The sequence below is a fragment of the Chinchilla lanigera genome, unplaced genomic scaffold (assembly GCF_000276665.1).
Source record: "Chinchilla lanigera isolate Chin_1 unplaced genomic scaffold, ChiLan1.0 scaffold00078, whole genome shotgun sequence".
NCBI lineage: Eukaryota > Metazoa > Chordata > Mammalia > Rodentia > Chinchillidae > Chinchilla > Chinchilla lanigera.
In genome coordinates, this window is record NW_004955479.1 from 9,109,814 (window position 1) to 9,131,951 (window position 22,138).

General features: G+C 54.7%; 1 protein-coding gene across 1 annotated transcript in view; it reads left to right on the plus strand.

Moving 5' to 3' along the window:
- Snd1 (staphylococcal nuclease and tudor domain containing 1) overlaps positions 1 to 14,691 on the plus strand; it is a 431,831-nt gene extending 417,140 nt beyond the window's left edge. The window contains exons 17-24 of the mRNA XM_005402366.2: positions 150 to 338; positions 5,619 to 5,760; positions 8,564 to 8,687; positions 9,501 to 9,570; positions 10,411 to 10,524; positions 11,996 to 12,199; positions 13,948 to 13,992; positions 14,103 to 14,691. Coding sequence (XP_005402423.1) covers positions 150 to 338; positions 5,619 to 5,760; positions 8,564 to 8,687; positions 9,501 to 9,570; positions 10,411 to 10,524; positions 11,996 to 12,199; positions 13,948 to 13,992; positions 14,103 to 14,168 — 954 coding nt within the window. The 3' untranslated portion in view covers positions 14,169 to 14,691. The remainder of the gene's footprint in view (positions 1 to 149; positions 339 to 5,618; positions 5,761 to 8,563; positions 8,688 to 9,500; positions 9,571 to 10,410; positions 10,525 to 11,995; positions 12,200 to 13,947; positions 13,993 to 14,102) is intronic.
- Positions 14,692 to 22,138: the final 7,447 nt, after the last annotated feature.

Sequence of the window (22,138 nt, forward strand, 5' to 3'; positions counted from 1 at the left end):
GACAGATTTCTGCTTTCTCCTTCCCTGCTACCAGCAGCTCCTGCCACATGGGATGAACCTGGAGGCAGCTGCTGAAGACCTGGGAGTCGTCAGTGTCGGTGTCACCTCTGCTGTGGCTGTGGGCTGACACCCCGTCTTTCTGTCCCCAGGTGGAGGTAGAGGTGGAGAGCATGGACAAGGCTGGCAACTTCATCGGCTGGCTGCACATGGACGGCGCTAACCTGTCCGTCTTGCTGGTGGAGCACGCACTCTCCAAGGTCCACTTCACTGCAGAGCGCAGCGCCTACTACAAATCCCTGCTGTCTGCTGAGGAAGCTGCCAAGCAGAAAAAAGAGAAGGTAGGGGTGGGACAGCCACGTCCAGCACTCTTGCCCTCCCCTCCTCCCTACACCCCTCCAGAGACGTCCCCACAGTGAATGCCCTGGGAGGGTGGTGATCTCAGACCCGTCACAGGGGCACTGTGCATAGTCAAGGGCGAGGCTGCCAAGCTTAGTTGACCTTGACCATAAGCCTATTGCAGACCAGGGTGGGCCTGACTGCAGCCTGGATGAGCCTCAGTGATCCCCAGGCCTGCTCAGGTGGACCCGCAGCAGAAGGCTGTGTGGAAGTGACCATGGACCCGTGGGAGAAATAGCTGGGGAGCCCCAGGTGAAGCCTGGGCTGCCCTTCTTCCTCAGCGCTGACCTTGCCCTATCAGTGCCCTCGGAGGGACCGGAGAGCCCACAGCCCCATATGAATTTCCCTCACATTCCCTGCAGGGAAGCAGCCCCGGGAGATGCATAAAGCTGTTAGGACAGCAGATTTACAGCCCATCAGTCTCTGCAGACACTGCATGGAAGAGACAAGGGGGGTGGGTCAGGATGCAGCTTTGGGAAACAAATGGACGATTAAGGAACTCAGTGGTTTAGGGGTGGGAACCCAGCCTGGCACCCCCCTACTAGCCTGTCTCCATTGACTTACAGCCTGGCCCTGATAATGGGGATAAATCAGCTGGCCACCAATTTGTCAGGGCTTCCTGAGCTTGAGGAGGATTTCGTGGGACAGCCGTGCTGAGCCATAAATTTGTTCCAGGAATAAACGTTTCCTTCCCCAGGGGCCAGCCATCTGGCCCAACACTCCTTTCCCAGAGCCAAGGCCCAGACACCTGCCAAAAAGAGTTGGGGGCTTTGGGCGCTGAAGTCACTGCACTCTTCCCAGCCCAGAGCAGCCACCTCCTCACTCACTCAGGGCCTTGCTTTTCCTTTGGGGACAGGCCCAAGGACTGTCCTCCTGGATCTCCACATTTTTCCTTCCATGCCAGGGAAGCAGGTCAGAGCATACCAGGGTGTCAGGAGAACACAGGTAGACAGATAGTAAGGAGAGGTGACTCAAAAAGCCAGGGCAGGTAAAAAGGACTGACCGTGCTCTGGAGGAGCCAGCTGCCTCCAGGCCTTGGGGGATCCCCCTTCCTTGTTCCTGTTCTTGCTCATATTAACATTGTCTTCCTAAGGTGCTGAGGGAAGCAGGCAGCTCAGCTTCTACAGGAAAAGAGTCACACACTTCCTCTTGGGTTTCCTGCCTGTGACAGCTGAACTAACTGCCACCCCCGTGTCCTCTGTGTGTTCCTGGGAGATGGAGGCGAGGCGATACCGGGGCCTCCTGCTCAGGGCTGAACCTTCCCAGAAGAGAAGCAGCTTGGGCTGATATGGCAGCACCTGAGTGCAAGGCCTGAGCTGAAGGCACCTTTTCTACTCAGCCAGTGACAACTCACTTGAGCCTAGATACTGCCTCCTCAGATCTGAGCCATGCTTTGTCTTCTGAGAGTAGAGACCAGAGAAGGACGCAGGGAAGGACAGGGAGGGAAATCTGGCCCGAGGAGGAGGAGTGGGTTCTTTGCCAGGTACTGAGTTGGGCATCGCTGTGTACTACCTAGTAGATGCGTCTGAAGGGGCCCAAGTTGTCATTTCGCTGGTGCCACTTGATGATGCTGAGGAGTAATTACCAGTGATTAATTACTTACACGGGCTGTGTGTTTTTATTCCAGACCAATTAAAATGCAGTGCACAACTCTCAGCATGAGGCTGGCCTGCCTCCTGGGTCCCTCTCCTGCAAATCCTGTCTGTCCACTCTGAGGATCCTGAGGAACCAGACTGGCTTTCCTCCTCCTGGTGGGGCTAGTTCCTAGAGTGGCACTGGCAGAACCTCGTAGAAGCCCTCAACATTAGCTGGACTCAGATGAAACAATTTGGTGACCACCTGAGGGACAGTAACCTGGGTGTCTCCAGTGTAGCCCATTTGAGACCCTGTCCAGTGGAGGGGAGGGTTATCATCAGCATCAGGATGCAAGCTAACCAAGGAGGGGTAATGCTGAGAGAGTCCTGAGACCAGACTCATACAGACGTCTTTGGGCAGTGTGATGATGTGTGCATGCCTTAGTGAGTGTGTCTGTCTGCGGCAGCATGACAGTGCTGGCTTCCGAGCTCTGAGGACTTAGCTGTCTGCAGGGTATAATTCCTCCCCTTCCTCCACAGTGATGGAGAGTCACCCCCATCCACCTCAGAGGTTCTAGGCAGACCTGAGGACCAAGGACAAAGCCACAGAAGGCAGACACTTAGGCTGTCTCCTCCCCACACACACTCAGGCCCAGCAGGGCACTGGACAGGACTGAACTGGCCATAGATTGGCTTTCATTGAGCTTGGTTTCCCTTCTGTGAGTTCAAAGGCCTCTGCCACCCTGGCCTCATGCCAGCCCCACTCCTGGAGCCTTGTAAGTCTCAATATTAAGTAGGACTTTGAGTGGAAGGACTCCAGCCAGTGGATCCCCATTCACATTCCCTGTCCCTTGCCAGGAGAAGGACCTGCGGCTCCCCCAGAAAAACTAGGAGGAGGGACAGCTTTGTCTGTGCCTAGTACAGGAAAGTGGCAACTGTCTGGCAGTTGTCTTGCCAGTGTCTGTCTCCTGCAGAAGGGTGCTGCAAGATACATCCCGTACTAAGCCCCGCCACCGAAAAGCCACCTGACCAGGCTATATCCACCAGCTTGCCTATGGCTACTGGCTGCCAAATGCCCAGGAACAGCTGAGCTGGTCACAAGTTCAGCCCTCTGAGAAGCTAGGTTCCTTTCCACAGAGCAGCTCTCCCCGAGTGTGGAGGCACCTTGCTTTCATTGTCTTCTCAACTTGGGTGGCATATGTGTGCGCCCCCTCCCCCCAGCGTGGGCTTTGGGACCTTGTAGCAGGACTGGCCCAGTGCTAGAGGCTGAGAACCCTTCCTGCTGCTCTATTTGCATCCTCTATGACCTCAGCTTTTGCCCACCTGAGCCTGCCCCAGTGAAGCTCCACACCCTCTCCCCAGGGAGGAAACCCGATGCTGTCGCCTGAGGCTTTTTCACTTGAGGAGTCATTAGCAGCTTCAGCTCTCACCCTGTCAGTCTCTTCCCAATTCGTCAACACTGCTGAGGAGCGCCTTCCCCCACAGCCAGGAAAAGCAGGGTGGGGTTAGGAATCCGGCCTGGGACTCACTCAGGAGCCAGTGCAGAAGCCCTGTCTCTTTACCAAGCTCAGCGGAGCACTCCAGGTGCTGGGGGCCGGCGGGGAGGGGCAGACTGTGGGGTCAGGAGGGTGCCCGGCTGATGGTGCAAGGCTCAGCGCCAGCCCATTTAAAGTGGTGCTGACAGCTTTGTCTTAGAGCAGTTGAGTCCCATTGATTCTTAGAGCTGCAAGGGTCCCAGAGGGCCCTGGAGCCCAGAGTCAATAGGAATGACTGGCTGACTAGACTTTTAACCTGGGGAACTTCCAGCCGGAAAGGCCCAGGAGGAGAGCCCCAGCCTCAGCAGTATTTGTGGCTGACCCCAAAGTCCTGTCACAGGGAAGTGTGCAAGCTGCCGCCCATGAACAGGTGCAGCTCCCTGTGGGCAGGTGGGCCCTGGAGGGATTAGACCAAGAGTCCTATCCCACTGGATGAAAATCTTACCTACTCCCTCTCCTCTGGCTGGCCAGGGCAGGGTGTTAGAAGGAGCCGTGTGTGCCGAGCTCTGGATATTGAGGATGAGGGGGATGGAAGTGATGATGAGGACAGGTGTTGGGATGACTGAAACCTGGGAGGTGGAAGAGGTCTGGGAAGGGGCACGCAGACCCTACCTCAGAAGGCACTGTCCTTGTCGGCTGGCTGAAAACTTGGCTGTGAGTCGTGGCCATTCCTGGCAGCCTCCCCTGGACTCAGGAAGTTTTCATTGCTCACTGGGGTTCTCCGGCCCTTGCCTCCACTCCTAGTGGAAGAACATACCTCGGGCTGTGTAAAGGGAAAACGTGGGCTCTGGGTATGACCCAGGGAGCTTCCATAATCCCTGCCCTCCAGCTGCTTCCTGAGGCCACCTAGGAACCATGTCAGTGGAAAGGACGTCTCCATGCTTGTGTGGTCACATTACAAGGGAGGAAAGGAGACCCAAAATAGGTGCACAGCTTGACCAAAACCAGACACAAGTTAAAGGCAGAAGAGCAGGAGTACCTCACCTAAGCTTTGCAGAGACTCAGTACTGCCTTTTCCCCCCGCAGGGAGGCTCTGTCCGCGCCAGAGTGCCCCAGAGGAGCCCCAGAGACAGCCTGCATGTCTCTGAGCCTCGGTTCTGCTATTTCCAGCCATGACCCTGTGTGTCTCAGTTTCCCCACTGATAAGACGGATGTTCTTCCTACTCAAAGGGGCTGTGAGAATTCAGTGGGTTCGGAGAATGGCACCTGGCACTAGTTAGCACACTAGTTTGCAGCTACTGCTTGGAGCATTCTCCGCTCCTGTGTGTCTGCGGGACCCCATGTGTGGTCCGGTCCCCTTCGCTCCTCTCCCCTTTCCTGCTGCTCAGCTGGAAAGCCGCCTCCCTCCCTGCTCTGACAGTCCTCACTATTTGGATAATCTCCTGGCCGCAGGATTGGACTTGACACGCTGTCACGTCGAATCAGCTTCTAAGCCACTGCCACCCTGACAGTGCAGGGCTGGGGAAGGAGGGAGAGACGAAGGGTGGCGAGGGGATGGCCCAGCTTCCAAGTGAGGCCGGAGCAACCTGCTGGAGGTGAGGAGGGCAGAGCACAGGCAGGCTGCTGAGGAGAGGTGTTCCTGCCCGGCCACCCTGGGCTGTGGCTTGGCGTGCCTCAGGAGTGCCCATGGCCTTGTGCCAGTGGGAAGTCTGGACTGTCAGGTGACTCTGCAGCGCACTATGGTATGGGAGGTGGAAGTTTGGAACTCTCACGGATCCCAAAGCCAGGCTGGTTCGTCAGGGGGCCTCACGCTCTTGTGTGCATGCGGATCACCTGGGAGCCGGGTTCTGTTCTGTTTGACTCTCTCCAGGACCCTTCTGACAGATTCTAATTTGGTAAGCCTAGGTGGGACCCATGGTCCTGCATTCTTAACATGCTCCCCAGCTGCTTCTGGTGTTTGTCAGAACAGCTGAGTCAAAAAAACTTCAGAGAGCCTGCCTGCCCTGTCAGAGGTAGGGGGCCTCCAGGGGCTCCACCCGGTATGACCTGAGTGTCCTGCCATGACCCCCACACTCGCTCCCCCGGAGTGACCCTGTTCGTTCCGAATCCCACTTCTGGGGTCTTTCTGACTGCCCTTCCTGTTTTCCCTGCCCTGTGCTGCCCATAAACGCAGGTCTGGGCCCACTATGAGGAGCAGCCCGCAGAGGAGGTGACGCCCGTGCTGGAGGAAAAGGAGAGGTCTGCCAGCTACAAGCCAGTGCTGGTGACCGAGATCACTGACGACCTGCATTTCTATGTGCAGGACGTGGAGACGGGTGAGTGCTGGGGCGCCACTGGCTTAGCTCCTGGAATCATCCAGCCTGCCTCAGGGTAAGAGGCCTCTCTGCAGTTTGTGAGAAGCCCAAGGTTCAAGGAGGCTTCCCTGAGGAGCTGGTGCTGCTGCCGTCCCACCCCTGGGCCCGAGGGTCACCTCAGGAGCCCACAAGTGAGCCCGGGAGTGGACATGGGCATGTGGCAAGGCTGAGCAGGTCCTCTGAGGACAGGTGAGGTAGACATTTGTCTGAATGGTGTTTTGAGTCTTAGGTAATGGTTTTGCTTTCAGACACCCCTGGCCAGGCTGGGCATGAGGGTTGATAGCCTCCAAGTCTATCGGGAAGCAGGGAGCAGATCATCTGTACATGACCAGGAAGCACCAGCCGGGATGGTTCAGCTCCTCTCCTTCCCTACTTCCCAGAGGGAGAATGAGGTGTGGGAGCCTGGGATTGTCTTTGCTGGGGCTTCTTCTTCTCCAGAGCTTAGCACAGCCCCAGTGATGACCAGTTTCCATGGCAACAGAAGTCATCCCCTGGCAGTCTTTCTGACGGACCCTCTTCCTTCCTGTCCTCCAGAGCTATGCAGTATGGCCCCTACAGAGGCAGACAGGGCGGAGACCTTGGGCTTCTGGAAGACAGAGGGCAGTGGAGACCACTCTGGCAGCAGGTGGCCCAATTACCACCTCCCCTTTCCCCTCTCCCCGCCCTCACTCCTCTCCATGCGATCCTGTTCGGAGAAGCAGCTGGGAGCAAGGAAAAGTTCTTAGAGCCACCTCTGGAGCCAAGGAGCCAACCCTGACAGAGGGAGCAAAGGGAGCTGCAGGTGTTGTTGCCGCTTTGAGTGGACAGCCCCTCGGATGGCAGTTTTGGCTGTGCAGCTCCTCTTCCCACCCGCAGGTCCCCTGCAGATTGCCAACAGCCTCGCCTTGTCTCAGCCACTTCCCCTCTAATGATATTTCCCAGGCAGCTGCTTTTGTGGCAATGTCATTTCGCCAAGAAAAATTTGACCGTTCCTGGCCCTGGGCTGGCTGTGCTTGGGAAGGAATAATGAGGAGGAGGGGTAGAGATGGAGATGATGAGCCTTTGGGATTAGGTTCTCCTGAGGTCAGCTGCGCTTCTGAGAGCTGGCCCAGCAATTGCCTTGGAAATGAACCCTGGAGCCAGCCAGCCTCCAGGTCTGGGCTGTGTGGTGTGGTCTAAGTAGAAATGAAGGTGTTCGCGAGCAGAGGAGTCTGGGGAGAGGGCACTCAAATAGACTCTGCCCAGGCTGCAAGGACTCCCTGGCAGACGAAGCTTGAGGTACCCTCTTTTGGGGAAATACCCTCTGGCCCTCTCCACCTTTTCCCTCAATTAAAGCCCACCTTCAGCAAGAATCTGAAGAAAACATTGACACTGGCTGCAAATGACCAACCAGGCTTTGTGTAAGAACCCCCTGGAGGATGTGGCCTGTTTGCAGGAGGCAAAAAAAACCAAGAAAATAAAAAGTAGACCAAGTAAGTGAGCAGCCTGTCCATGTAGATGCTGCTTCTGTGAGCAGGAACACACCTCTGGAGGGACACAGGAGTCCCCACTGGGCTGGAAGAAGGGTAGCTGCCCCAGAAGAGTGCCTGTTCTGCAACCGAGCCATGTGAATGTGGGGCTGGGGCTGGGGCTGTGCAGCAGGCTGAGAGTGGGCACCCGTCCTTGTGTGCATATGCAGAGATCATTTTCCATACAGCTGAATTATTAACCACACTGCATGCACTGGGGATTCTGCTCGGCCTTGTGCGAGTAAACAGAAACAAGTGAGCTATGGTCTGTGCCCCGAAGGAACGCATGGTGTCGTGGCAGAAACATAAACACGGACAAGAACTTAGAAGGCGGATGGCGGCGAGTGTAACGACGAACACGTGTTCCGCACCTGTTCCAGGCTGGCCTTCGGCCTGGGAGAGAGGAGTCCCACACCTAGATCAAATAGCCACAGCCCTCTGCTCGCCTCAGAGAGGAGCAGAAGGGTCAGGCACAGCTCACATCGGGGCCAGAAGAGCCCTAAAAGAAAAAGCCGCCGGGGGACTGATGCCCAGCATGCTGGAGGTGGAGAAGGTGCCACAGGCAGGAGCTGGGAAGGGGCACTGAGGAGACCTCAGATGTCGGGAAAACAGGCCCAGAAAACTACAGGGACCGTAGGTCCCAGGCCAGAAAGATGAGAGGAAGGCAGGGAAGGGAGATCACTGCCCTCGGGTAGGAGGAGGTTTGAGGATAGGAGGCAGGAGGGGCCCGGCCTGGCAGCGCTAGGAGTTCTGTTCAGCAAGAACGACCCAGCTTGAATAGACTGGGCCTCTGCACTCTGCTTCCACAAGTCCTCCCCGTCTTTTAGGGCTCTGCTTCTGGTCCTTTCCTGTCCAGGGTTGTAGGGGACCCATCCTTAATCCTTACATTTGCTCCTGGGAGACACTGCAGAGTGGCCCTGTGAGTCACACCTCTATGGCCCATGCTGGGAGCTGGCCATTTGTAGGAATGGCGCCATGACTGGCACTCCACCCTACAGGAGACTGCTTGGCCTCAGCCTTCTCTGCGTCTGCTCAAAGGCCCGGCACATTCCTAAGGGCTCCCACAGCCCTGGCTGATATAATAGAAGGCTGTTCGTGCCTACAGGACCTCACTTTCGAAGATGGGATGGCATGAGGACCACAGGAGACTGCCCTGGGTGTGCAGGAGGCAGCCAGCACTATGCTGCCCTCTGGCATGTCCCATCCTGATCAGTCCCCAGAGATAAGGCTCGAGTGAACTTGGCACCTTGGTCTCACAGCTCTCTACCCCCTGGCAGGCACCCAGCTGGAGAAGCTGATGGAGAACATGCGCAATGACATCTCCAGCCACCCTCCTGTAGAGGGCTCCTATGCTCCCCGCCGGGGAGACTCCTGCATTGCCAAGTTTGTAGACGGAGAATGGTAAGTCACTGGGATCAGCAGGGCATTCTTAAGCAGGAGGGAGTGCAGGACTGTCCTCAGGGCATAAGCCTGCAAAGGAGCTGGGTTTCACTTCCTTCCCACTAGGTTGTTGGCGCCGGCACCCACTGGCTCTGGGCTGCTCCCCACCAGGGGCCTGAGCCCCTCTGGGGCCTGCACTTTGGCCCTGTAGTCCAGCCAGCTTCCAAAGGACAAAGTGGTGTCCTCCCTCCTGAGGAACTCCACAGTGGGAGCACTGGCTGGCTGGCTGAGACTCTCCAACACAGGGAGAATCACGGTGTCGTGGGAGTGTAGAGGAGGCTGGTTCGCAGTGAGCCCAGACCAGCCACCTAACCCTCCGCCCCTGCTGTCTGGGACATGAGCAGCAGCACTCACAGGCCAGAAGAAGGTCGCTGTGTGTGTCAAGGATAGGGCCCTATCGAAGTGACGAAGTGACTTGGATGTATTCCCTGCTGCAGCCTCCCAGACAGATCTGCTGGCTAATTACAGCTGCTGTTTAGTGTGCTGGGTTTAAACAGCAGACATCAATCCAGTCATTAGTCTTGTTTCTTTCTGCCCCAAGAACACATTCATCTGCTCCACGTGCTCCCTGTGTCCCACCTCTGCTCCCGGCCCTGCCTCAATTCCATTACACAGTGTCCACAGTGCCCCGAAGCTGGCCCTCCAAGGAGTCCAGGCACTGCCCTCTTTGATGCCCAGAGACCTTGGAGGGAAACGCTCTGTCCGCTGCTAAGACCCCGGGGAGACAGCTTCCTCAGGGTTGTCCCTTGAGCTCTCCCCATGATGCCATTGCAGGTACCGCGCCCGCGTAGAGAAAGTTGAATCTCCTGCCAAAGTGCACGTCTTCTACATCGACTACGGCAATGTGAGTATTGGGGCCCAGGAGCGGCCGAGGAGGGGCCATCAAGACAGTGGCCCCCTGAGGCAGTTCCATCTGATGTCCTGAAGAACCCCCTGAGCTTTCTGAGTGAGCTATATGCACTGGAGCACCTCTACTATCTGTGTGACAGGCCAGGCAGGCCCCCTGAATGAGCAGGCAGAACTGGTGTCCGTGGCCAGAGGCCTCCAGGTGCTCGTAAGTCACATGTCTAGGCCCAAGGACAAGTGCCAGCCGCATCCATACTTCCTCTTCCACTCAGTGACTGAGAATGGACCCATAGCCTCTGCAGCACACGAAGGCCTTTTGTACCCCACAGCTCTTGGCCCCCTTACTCAGCAGGGCATTTCCTTCTGTACATCCCCAGCCCCAGCTGACTGGGAAGGTGGCTGAGTAACTTCTGTCCTTGTGAGGAATGGCCCCAGACTGGACCTGAGAGTCTGCTGACCGTCCTGGGCGGTTCCCTACCTCCAGCAGCAGGCAGGAGAGAGACTGTAGGTGGAGGATGTAATGCCCTTGAGGTATGGGCTGTGGTCATCTGCTTTCCTCCCAAGCCCTCCTCAGTACTGAAAGTCCATGTATCACCATGATTATTTTCATGGGAGCCACCAAGTACGCCAGCGCTGGGCCCAGTGAAAACATGTAAGTCACTGCTGGTGACAGCAGCACTAGCTGGGGAGGCCTGTGCCTCAGTGGAACCAAGGTATGGGGCAGGCAGGGAAGGACCGTTAATGGGATTCCCAGAAGCTTGGCACAGAGGGTGGCCCTTGAAAACACGGGAGTAGCAAGCAATTAAGTGATACTGTGACCCTGCTGCCTCTTCTACAGAGAGAGATCCTGCCATCCACTCGCCTGGGTACCCTGCCCCCTGCCTTCAGCACTCGTGTGCTGCCAGCGCAAGCCACGGAGTATGCATTTGCCTTCATCCAGGTGCCCCAGGATGTGAGTGTAAACACCTTCCTCCTTCCCAAGGGGACTGTGCTCCGACAGCTGCTGCTGCAGCCCTCGCAGGCGGGGAGGGGCTGTTAGGGACGGGACTCGGGAGGGCGAGGGACTCGCTCTGACCACAGAGATCTGGGGATGGTGCCGCAGAGCTGGTGACGTGAGAGCAAATGAGTAGACTTGGTGAGCCAGGGAGCATTTGGCCAGAGACCAGACCACCGCAGCGGGGCACCAGGTGCTTTGGGGGCAGAGAAATGAGAAGGGAAAGGGATGTGAGGAGCTGGGTGTAGTGGACTTACCTGCCTAGCATATTCTCAGTTTATTCTCTGTATTGTGGGCAGGAAGGGAAGTGGCAGCATTTTCAGCCAAAACATTACATGGTCAGATGTGTGTGTGAAAGTTCTTATGGCATCATCAGTGGGGACGACAGGAAGGGTCAGTTGAGAGATGACTGTAGCAGTCCATACTGGAGACGGCCTCTCAGGGCCATTCAGGTGGGGACGGGGGAAAGCGACGGTCTCAGAAACACATGGCAACAGTAAGGAAGGTGGAAGCATGGCAGAGGAGAATCCAAGTTGGAATTGGGTGTCCTGTGCATAGATGTGCTGGTGTTGGTCAGGCGGAAGAGAAGGAGCAGTTTGGGCTGTGGCACCTCCAGGAAGCTCTACAGCTTCCAGTTTGAAAGAGAGATAAGACCAATAACTGGGAATATTGAGTGTTAAAAACGTAGGCGTGTATAAGGTTACTCAGAGTGAGTGTGGAGGGCGTGGCAGAGAGGAGAGGGAGGGCAGGATGTGCGGTGGAGGAGAGGACACAGGTGGCCCCCACTTTCAAGAAGGAGAGAGCCCGACTGCACAGTCCCACTCCACGGGAAGCTCCAACACACCAAGGCCCTGGCTCTGAGGAGGTGCCCTGTGTCCAGGGCAGGAGCAGGTGGGCAGCGTGGCTGGCTCTGACACCAGAGCCAGGGCCCCAGCAGCAGGCAGGAGGGGAGGAGTCAGCCCCCGTGACTCTCTTCTGCCTTTTCTCAAAGTATACCAAAGGGAGGGGAGAAACCACAGAAGCTACTGGGGACAGTGCCACAGGCTGGGTAAGGGGAAGTCTGTGAGGATGGTGAGACCTGACTGGCAAGAGCCCAAGGTGCCAATAAGGACAGAAGCAAGTATGGTGGGGTCACTGTGCTGGAGGTAGGAGAGGAGTGAGGCCAGGGCAACCAGAGGAGGGTTAGCTTGGGGCAGAAAAAGCCATCTTTTCTCAGAGACACAGGACAGGTAGGCAGAGGCAGCGGGTAGGGGAGAAAAGTTTGTCCAGATACAGGGGAGGGAGGGGGCACTTCCTCTGCCCGTCCATCCCCCTCCTTAGATCCTGCTGAGCGTACTTCCTTGGAGGTCCCTAGGCAAGACCTAGGGCCCAGGTGGCTGTCTGTAGCTTTCCTCCGTGCCTCCCATGATCACCCTGGGCCCCTTCCCAGGAGGACGCGCGCACAGACGCCGTGGACAGTGTGGTCCGGGACATCCAGAACACCCAGTGCCTGCTCAACGTGGAGCACCTGAGCGCCACCTGCCCCCACGTCACGCTGCAGTTTGCCGACTCCAAGGGCGACGTGGGTCTGGGCCTGGTGAAGGAGGGGCTCGTCATGGTGGAAGTACGCAAGGAGAAGCAGTTCCAGAAAGTGGTACGTGGTGTGAAGAGGGCCCCAGCTTCAGGGAAGGTCCCAGCAGCCCCCTATGAACACCTTCACGGATGGGGGCCTGGGGACTGCACCTAGAGCTGCTGCAGGAGTGGGAAATCCCCCACCCTGCTGGTCCTGCTGGGGAAAGATAATGGATTTGGGTTTGTTGGGGTTTAAAAAAATCTAATTACATTCCAAATTAATTGGCTGCGGGTTTGGCTGGGAATGTAGCTGCAAACTAGAGCGGAAAGTTTCCCTTCACATGTACCCCCAGGTGACAAGCTAGGAAGCTTTGCCAGGGGTGGCACGGAGAGGGTCAAAGCCTGTCTGTCTTCCCCACTTAAGTCCTTCTCCCTAATATGCAACTCCCAAGTCCTCGCACCCAGGACCACCCAGAGCCCGAGTTGTCCAGGAGGCAGTACTGCAGGGCCTGAGGGTCCTGTCACAGTGTCCCTCCATCCTGCTCGCAAAGCCTTGGGACTTAGCACCTGGGAGCACCACTGGTGATGAGGTGGGAAGGGGCCTCTTGCACATCAGATGGAGCGCTCCCTGCCTTGCTTCCTCCATTACTTCCGCCATAGTAATGGGGCATACCTTGCTGTCTTCAGTTCTTTTACTGACTTTTAGGTTTGGGTTCTGGGTGCTAGGCAGCCCCTCCACATGGAGCCATTTCTGAGTCTCTCCCGAACCTCCTCTTAAGCACCCACCAAGGCCCCATTGCAGGCCAGTCTTGCCTCCCAGCTGCAGGAGCTGTGAACCTTCCCAGGGGGACAGGCTGGCAGGAGGTTTCACTGCTCTGTGCCTGGTGCTGCTGCCCCAAGGCTGAACTGCCTCGAGGGCAGCAGGCAGCTCCCAGCTTCTCCTCATGGGAGGAAGCAGGTATGGGATCCGCATTCTGACCTCCCTAACCACTCAGCACGTTGCTTTCCCTTTTCCTGCCCCACCCCTACTGCCTCTGTGGTGTGTTGGCGGTTGGTGGGCCACCAGCCCATCGGTGGCTCTTTGAAAGAAGACACTGGTGTGAACTGCTACTGTGTCCTGAGAGAAGCATGACCCCCCGCTACCCCTATCTGAAGACCCCTAGTTCCCTCAGATGGTGCTAGAAGCTTGGCTTAAGTTTACCTGCAGAACTGGAATCTTACTGTCCCACACACACAAAGCTGCCCACGGTGTATCTGGTGTTCAGGAACTCCTTTTGCCTCAGTCCCAGGGACAAACAATCACCCTGTATTTACTCCTTTATTCATTCTCTCAGCACACATTCACTTAGGGCTTCCCGTGTGTCAGTGGGAAGCCACAGCACCCCCTCTCTGCTTACATTCAAGCAAGAGGCAACAATAAAAATGAGTTTTGAGTACATTAAATGGAATGCTAGGACATGATAAAGGCAAGAGAAAAAGAAAAAGATAGAAGCAGAGTAAAGGGGATCCGGAGTTGGGGATGATTGTGAATGTGGGACCATTGGAGGCCGCATTAAATTAAGAAGGTGATACTTTGTGAAGGCCGTGAAGGGCAAGGAGGGCACCCAGGTGGACGTGCAGGGAAAAGCATTCCAGATACATGAAGCGCCAGTGCAAGGAGTCCTGGCATCCCAAGACAGACAGGTGCCTGTCCACTTCCGAGTTTACTCTGGGAACTGGGACTCTGAGCGTGTGCGGTGACGGGGCTGATTACATACCTGCAGGTCTTGCTGGCTGCTCAGCTGAGAACGCTCCTGTCCTGATCACTGCCTGTCTTCTCTTGTCCCACAGATCACGGAATACCTGAATGCCCAGGAGTCGGCCAAGAGTGCCAGAGTAAGTTTTCTTCGCCTCAGCCTCCAGAGGGTGCCGAGTTGAAGGGCTTGGCCCTGTGGGGTCCAGCAGGCCCCCCACACCCCTGACTCCTATTCTGTTTCCTCTCACAGCTGAATCTGTGGCGCTATGGAGACTTCCGAGCTGATGATGCTGACGAGTTTGGTTACAGCCGCTAAGGAGAACCGCGCCTGGCCCCCAGCACTGCTCACGCCAGCACCTCTTCCTCTGCCGGGAGGAGGAGGGCAGGGTGTAGATTGGGTCCAGCTTTGCTTCAGTGTATGGAAAAGTCTTGTAAGGTGGCATCAGGGTGGGGTAGGGGAGCCTAGGGTTGCTGCAGACAGGCAGCATCCCATCTTCTGGGATGACAGCAATGCTGTCCACAGTCTCTCCTAGCTGATTTTGTATTTTTATTTGGGGGTTTGTGGTTTTTTTAAAAAAAAAATTGTCTTCAAATCAGGAAGAAACATGAAAGACTTTGTCATAGTGAAGGGGTAATCCTGACACCCAGGACCAGCCGCCAGCTGGCGCGCACCTCTGCCCCAGACTTCCCTTCTTTCCCAGCTCTGTCCAGCTGTTGATTATGTGGTTTCTCTGATACATCCATTCTCCAATGCCGGCGTGTCCACATCTGCCTCCTCACCAGCCCATTCTGTATTTAAAGCTTTCAAGGCTCAATAAAATAGTACATGCTGTCTGCAACCCTTCCTGGCATGGTGGAGCCAAAACCCCTGGGTCTCAGCAGCCCTAGGCAGGAGGAGCCCTGAGCAGTTTGAACAGTCCCAGCCAGTCAGCCAAGTGCCTGGCTACAGCCCCTGAAAACACAGCCAGCTGGGGGGACCAAAGCCGTCCACAGAGTTCAGACAGCTCCTGTGGCCTGGTGGCTGCCCCTTGGCATCACGGCCATCCTGCAGGAGACTTGACATCTCTGGACTCATTGCACACAGCTGCCCTCAGGGGCCTTAGAGACCCAGAACAGCTCAGCCAGCAGTACCCAGACTGTCACTGCTCTTGAGTGTGCCCAGGGCACGAAGTCCCAGCCAGAAAACCAGAGGGAATTTGGGAGGAAAGGTGAATTCCCCAGCTGCTGCAGGGGCCCGAATTCAGCAGGTTATGAACAGGACATCTTTGTTCTTCGCTAGAGACTAGAACTAGAAGGACAGGCCACCCTGAGAGAGACCTAGGCCCCTAGCAAGGAGGGCCTGTGTGCTGCACAGTAGCTCTTATCTGAATGACAAGCTTCCCCAAGTCTCAGGAGAGGGCTGGCCCTGAGCTATGTCTAACCTAGGAGGGAGAAGACAGATCCCCAGCCTCCAGAGCAGCCACGTGGTACGCAGTGACAAGCTTGTCACATGCAGGAAATGCCACAGAGGACAGTGGGTGTGACAAGGAGGTCACCCTCTGGCCATCCAGCGTGCAGCCACTTGTTCCTCACCCACCTTATCCACATGGGTCCTCCCGTCCCGCACACATGCGCTGCTCAGACTAGTAGCACATCTCTCCAGCAGCCCATCTTCCACACTGACGTTCTGATCCGGGTGGTGCTTCACGCTGCCACATACCGTTGCTCCTTTGGTTTTGGCGGTAGGGGCATCAGTGGAGGTAGCAGGCCTGGCTACCAGTTCTCCCTCTGAGCCAAGGGTCCTGCCCAGACACATACTTGTTCTGACCAGTGCTTACACAGGCTTCTGCTCAGAACTGCCATCTTGAGGCAAAAGGCGTGTGTGGGACCCAGGGTGCCCCAGCAAAGAGGGAGGAGAGAGTGGGAAGACCCAAGGGCAGATAGTGTGGAGAAATACGGAGTCACTTCAGCCAAGGAACCACTGAGCTTCCCTCCTCTGAAGCCTCATGGTTCTGCCTGCAGCCCCTTGGGCTGATCAGAGCAACTGCATGTGCTCCTTGAGTCGGCTCCTTTGCAGTCCCGTGAACTGCATTCCCCGTGCTGTGCACCCCTTGGGGGTCCACCAACCCAGCAGGAGTGTGATGGGGACTCGTGCGGGTCTCTCCATCATCCCTGCTCCTGGAGAGGCTGTCGTGTTTCCAGCAGGCAAGCTCACTGTCACCATGGCCTCTCGTTTTCTTTTCATCCATGGAGAAAAGAATGCCCATCTCACTCATTTTTCTACTTCCAAGGTGCTCCTGGTAAGGCCAAGAGGTAGGGCACTATGTATTCATGACAAGCCGTCGGCAGAGGGCCAAGATGCCAACCTACTCTTTTGTAAAAGGGTCTGAAATCATCTCCCTGTCTTAGCAGTTGCCTTGGTTACATCTGCACCCAAGGATAAACCCTCCTTAGTTTTCCCATTGAAATGATGCCTGAGCCTTCCCACTTCTTATTTCCTTTCTCTTCCAAGGCTGGTTTAGACAGAGGTCAGAGCAGTCACCAGGCAGGAAGGCACTGCCTCTGCCCGTTTGATGTGGTTCCAGCATGCTAGTCCTCTCTTTCTACCATCTGTTGAGTTCTTGAAGTTTGTCCTGGGCGAATCTGATGCCAGATGGGGCAAGCCGTGTGCTTAGGGTACCCAAAACTAAAGCAATGCTCAGACGATGTGTGTGCACTGGCAGTGTCTCTTCATCCATGCTCGTCCAGCCAGTGCCAGCATTTCAGTCACACCAAACGAGCCTCCCCAGGTTCCTCCCAGCCCGAGTGTTGACATAGCTGTTCCTTGGCCTCAGGATCATAGGTTCTGCTTCGCTCTCCATCTTTCCAGTGGAACAAAAACATCACCCAGCCATCCATGCTTCCACCAGACAGAGATTAAGCACAGCATGGGACTATTGTGTACCGAGGCCATTTCTAGACCTTCAAGGGGCTGGTAGGCTAGGAGAGAAGGCAGCAGATGCTGTAACATAGGATGCAGCAGGGGCCACTGCCCCCAGAACCTCATGGGACTGAGCCCCTGACCAGGTGGCTGGTAAGATTCCCAGGGGACAGCGGGAGAGTTGGGCTAACAGATGGCAGGAAAGTATTGCTCATATCTGTTTAGGGTTTGGAATTCCCAGGTCTCTGAAGGCCGATGTAGCAGTCCAAGGTTTAGGGTGGACAGTAGGGGTTGCTGATGCCTAAGACTCCTCCCCAGGGGTCCTCATCATCATCTCTCTGCTACGTGAAGGACCAGTAGGGAAGACAGGCATGGAGAGAAGGGATCATGGAGCTGCCTCACTTTATTTATTGGTTTGATTATTTCTGCATCCTGGGGAGAGAGTCAGTGGACCCCTTTTCTTGCATTAGCCTGTGTTGGGAATAATAGGGAGGGGCTAGAAAGCTGGTGCCTCAAGAGTGGTTATTGATGTCCTAATTACAAGAGGATGCTAATTTAATTTGAACCTAATTACAGTGCACTACCCTGGGTGGCATGTGTTTTAATAATTAACGTCCTTCAGATGCGTAGGAGTGTAATAATATTTACACTAGGTTGGCCAGCAGCCTGGGGAGGCGGGCTGGGGGCCTTCCACCCCCTCCCCCAGGGCAGCCTGGCTGCTAGCAGGTGGGGAAGATGGCACATGAGTCTTAGTCACCTAGTATCTTGCCGTCCTTCCCAGGAGACAGGTTTGGGCCTTCTTTCCAGCTGTTTCCTTGACCCAACATGCCATTTTGCCCTACACGGTGCCACCCTGGAACTCAGATCCATCAGATGGCCAAGATCTCTGGGCTCTAGCTCCATCTGCCCATCCCCTCGTGCCACACAGGCAAGAGCTCCTTTCTGGCTTCCCTGGTTGCCTGAACCATGCCAGGAAAGGGCCTGTTTAAGGGTGTGGTTAGTGTTCCTTCCTGTTTTTGGAGATAACACTTGTGATGCGTAGGCATTTAGAAAAGTACACAAATTATAAGGGTGCAGCTCAAGTTTTCAAAAAGTGAACAGACCCACTTGAACAGCACCACACCAAAAATGAGCACCACCAGCCCCTCCCAGTCACCAGCACCCACAGGTAGCCCCTGTCTTGGCTTCTGTACCACTCTGAATTCTTTCTGTCTTGTGCTTTTGGTTTTGTTTGGCTTTTGGTTTTCAGTTTTGCCTGATTTCAAACTTCACCCAAGTGGATTCACATGCTATGTGTCTCAGTGTGCTTGCTTCTTTCATATGACACGTCTGAGATTCATCATGTGGTAGCATACTGGTCAGTGTAGCATTTTCGTTCCTGTATGTGCCACTGTGCGAAGATACCACACCTGAGTGTTACCGAGAACACAGAGCTCAACAATCTGCTAGAGCCAGAGCCAGACCCATGCCAGTCCCTAAAAGAGAAATCTGCTCATATAAATAGCATAGGGGACAAGAGTGACAATTTGTAGAAAGGAGAAAGATGACTGGGCAGGGCAATTCATCCCCCCAAAAGTCAAAGTGCAGTTGTCTGTGTGACTCCTGGACCCAGCTTCCAGAGCTGCAAGGTGGGGAAAGGGCCCATCAGCGATGGTAGAAGCCAAACAGAAGAACCGGGGCCCAGTGCTGGGGGAATGTATAGCTCAGTGGTAGAGTGGTTGCTTAGCATGTGTGAGGCCCTGGGTTTGACTCCCAACACCAGTTTGGAAGAACCAGAGGCTTAAGATGAGCTAAGAGAATAACAGTGTCTCTAGCAAGAAGTCTCCCTGCACAAGTCCTTCTCTCAGTGTGGTTGGCAGACCCACTCCATCAGAATCACCTGGGGTGCTCATTAAAATACAGCTGCCAGAAATAGTGCCAGACCTATATTGGGAGTGAGGGTGGGGTGGGGAGCTAAGTCCTCATCTATCATGGCAGGAAGACAATGGGTAATGTTTGAAGCTGATAAAACAAGAACTATTACATTGTTTAGCAATAAGGCAGTAACTCCCAGAAGATCAAAACCGTGATTAAAAGTGGTGCCTGTAGGTAGCACCACTGGGAGTGGGAAGCCCTATTGAATTGTTTTAGCCATATGTGAGCATTTCTTATGCTCTTTTTATTGTTATTATCACGTAAATAGATATGAATCTAGATTTCAACCCAGATTAACTGCCTCACTCCCTGTGGGGTGGGACCTGGGAATCTGTCCTTCATCAGGCTCCTGGGTAGCTGACATGAGTTCTCAAGTTCAAGAATTAGCTAGTGTCTTTTCTTGTTGCTGATACAAAATACCCAGCACCCAAAGTTAAAGGAGGAAAGGTTTATTTAGCTCTGTTGGTAGAGGTTTCGGTCCTCTAGGTCCAAGGAAAGGCAGATGACAGGCATTGCAGAGGAGGAATAGTTAAAAAGGTAACAAAGCAACTGAGGGACGACAGCTCTTTCTATCCTTTACATCTTACCCAGGGTCCTTAGGTTGGGGAGCACTCCCTAGTGCCATCCAATCCTAGCACCACAAACCAATCCCAGTATCACACACTCCAGATCCAGCCACTTTGTAAAAGCCCCACTTATGACCACATGAGGCTTTGAGGGGCCTTCTAGACACAAGGCACAACAGCTAGCTATCACTGTCCTGACTTGTTTTACAAGACACAAAAGAAGATAAAGTGACTTGCCAGGGGCTGGGGATTTAGCTCAGCGGCAAAAGCGCTTGCCTGGCAAGCGCAAGGTCGTGAGTTCGATTCCCGGTACCGGAGAAAAACCAAAAAAAAAAAAAAGTGACTTGCCCAAGGTTACCCAGCTTACTAATGCAAGGCCAGGAATGAAAAGCAGATCTCTGGCCCTAGGCCTATGATTTTTCTCTACATTGTGACCCTCACCTTGGTAGGTGTCTGTCTCAGTGGGCCTGACCCTGAGGGACTCACCTGTAGGGCAAGCTGTCTTGGCTTGGTTGAAGGAGGCAAGGGTGTCCTTGTCCCTGCTCAGAAGAGGCAGCTCTTGCTGCAGGAACTGGCATGTGTAAAACTGCAGCCATTCCCGCTGCCCCGCCAGCATTAGCCACATGGGTCTCTCCCAAACCACCCAGAGTCCCCTGAACAGTCAGGCACTCAGCATTTCCTGAGCTGCCAGTTCTGGGTGTTGTTCAAGGGGCTCAGTAAAGGGGAACAATACTGCACCTTATGGGGCTCACAGTCTCTGGGGACACAATCCCAGCAATAGAAAAGCCTGGTGAAGCTAATAGATGGGTGAACGTATGCTGTGGCATCAGCTTGATAAGCTGACTGCCTGCCCCACCACCGGGCATTCCCTTCCTGGTTCTGGGGCCAGGGGCTTCCTGTGCATCTGGACACTCGCCAGGAGTCTACAAGAGTGAGCGTTGTTCCTACCGACAAAAAAACAGCACAACAGACAGCAGAGTGTAACCACACAGTGGAATGAGTTGAACTACGGTCACAAAACACAGAAATCTTATAAATAATGCTGAGCGAATAAAGCACATCTCAGGGAACTTCCTCTCATATAACATTTTCATATGTTGTAAAAGCAAGAATATACTCTTGGATGTACTCATAAGTGATCACTTAGTGTCCAATTGGGACATTCTCTTGAGATTGAAAAGGGACACTGTTGAATCTGCATGTTTGCACCACAGAAGTAAGCTGGCATCCCCTTGAGTAGACTGAGGATACATGGGTAATAGAGTGCAAGAGCAAAGGGACAATCAGCACAAACCTCTCTGGGTGGGCCAAGAAATGCTGGGGTGGGAAATGATGTAAGTCCCTGGGAACGTTCTGTGTCTCAGGGAGGCAGGGCCATAGATGGTCATTATATCACTTCAGTTTACGTGATGGTGTGGGAGCTCAAAGGAGAAAAGGCTCCAAGAGTGAGGTGGGGTTGATGGTTTGAGTAGTCTCAGGAGGAGCACATCATCCCTCCGAGGAGCTGTAGATGTTTCCAAGGGTGAGAGGGGACAACAGCTTCCCTGAAGAATGGGTATTGAAGGGCTGCACTGAGCAAGCGGGACAGGCTGGCAGGACTCTTGGAAAAGGCTGCTTGTGTCCCCGTGCAGTGTGTGGCACAGAATTCGTGACCTTGTCTTCCCCAGCTGGGCACTGACCAGCTTACTTAGGGGAAAATAGCCACAGGGATGGGAAGAGCTGACAAAGCTACAGAAGACCCTTGACATCGAGTCCCTGCCCCTTCCTAGGGTGAGGTCTAACTCGCAGGAAGGCATACAGATCTTACACCTATGGCATGTGGGTTTTTAAAAGTCTATACACTTCTGAAGTACCCCTCAGGTGAAGCTACAGAACACCATCTCAGAAGCTCCCTGCAGCGGATCATTTTTATATCCATCACCATAGTTTTGGCTCGCCTCAATGCCAGTCTTTTATAGAATACTTTTCCCCAAAAAAACAGCCCTGGGGAAGGAATGAGACTAAACAGTCTCTGGGGACTTTTGCCAGAGCCCCTAAGCTTGGGGTTAGAATTGGCACTGGGGAGCATGTGGGCCTCAGAACCTCACCACGCTATGTCAGGACCTTGGACAGGGCCAGCAGGAACTAACAGGCCCTGAGGCCTGCCAGAGGGCCTGCAAGTGCTGATCCATCATCCCAGCTCCACGGAGTCATTAGTCAAGGCCCCAGGCCCAGTCACTGCCCAGGGAGCGGGTGCTATTGATGCAATTCAGTGAGCAAGTGGCCTCAATCTATATGCATCAGCTGACTTCCGGGGCCTAGCTAATAGGCCAAGCCCTCTGGGGCTAATCTGCAGGTTTCTCCTATTGCCACCCAATGCCACAAGTCCAGGCCAGATGAATGTGGCCTAGGGACAGATCCTATTTTCTTAATACTTCCTGTCCTCAATTGTGTGGAAGGATTAGATGCCAAGGGTTAATCAAAAAATGTTTCTGTCTGACTTGGGCACATATTCACATATTCACCCCGCCTGTGGCCAAGAGTGTCCCACAGTGAGAAGTTTGCAGGCCCGGGCCCTCCCTGCCCTCCAAGCCAGCCTCCACTCAGTCTGCCTTGCAGCCAGTGGTCAGGGTGTAGGTTTCATAGACTGTCTCACTGAGCCGTAGGCTGTGGGTAGACTGAGTAGTTGGGTGGATAGGCAGGTAGATGTCTGTCAGTCAGATTCGTCATGGTCAGGTTGAGCTGATGCTGGCAGAGACCTCAGAAATGATGTTTCTCTCAAAGAGCCATACAGTATAGTGGTCGAGGATGTCCTCTGAAGGCTGATAGGCTAAGTTTGTGTCCAGCATGCCAAACACTGGCTCAGGGCCCATACGTGAGCTAAATAACCTCTAAGGCTACTTCCTCATCTGTAAACCAAACAATAGA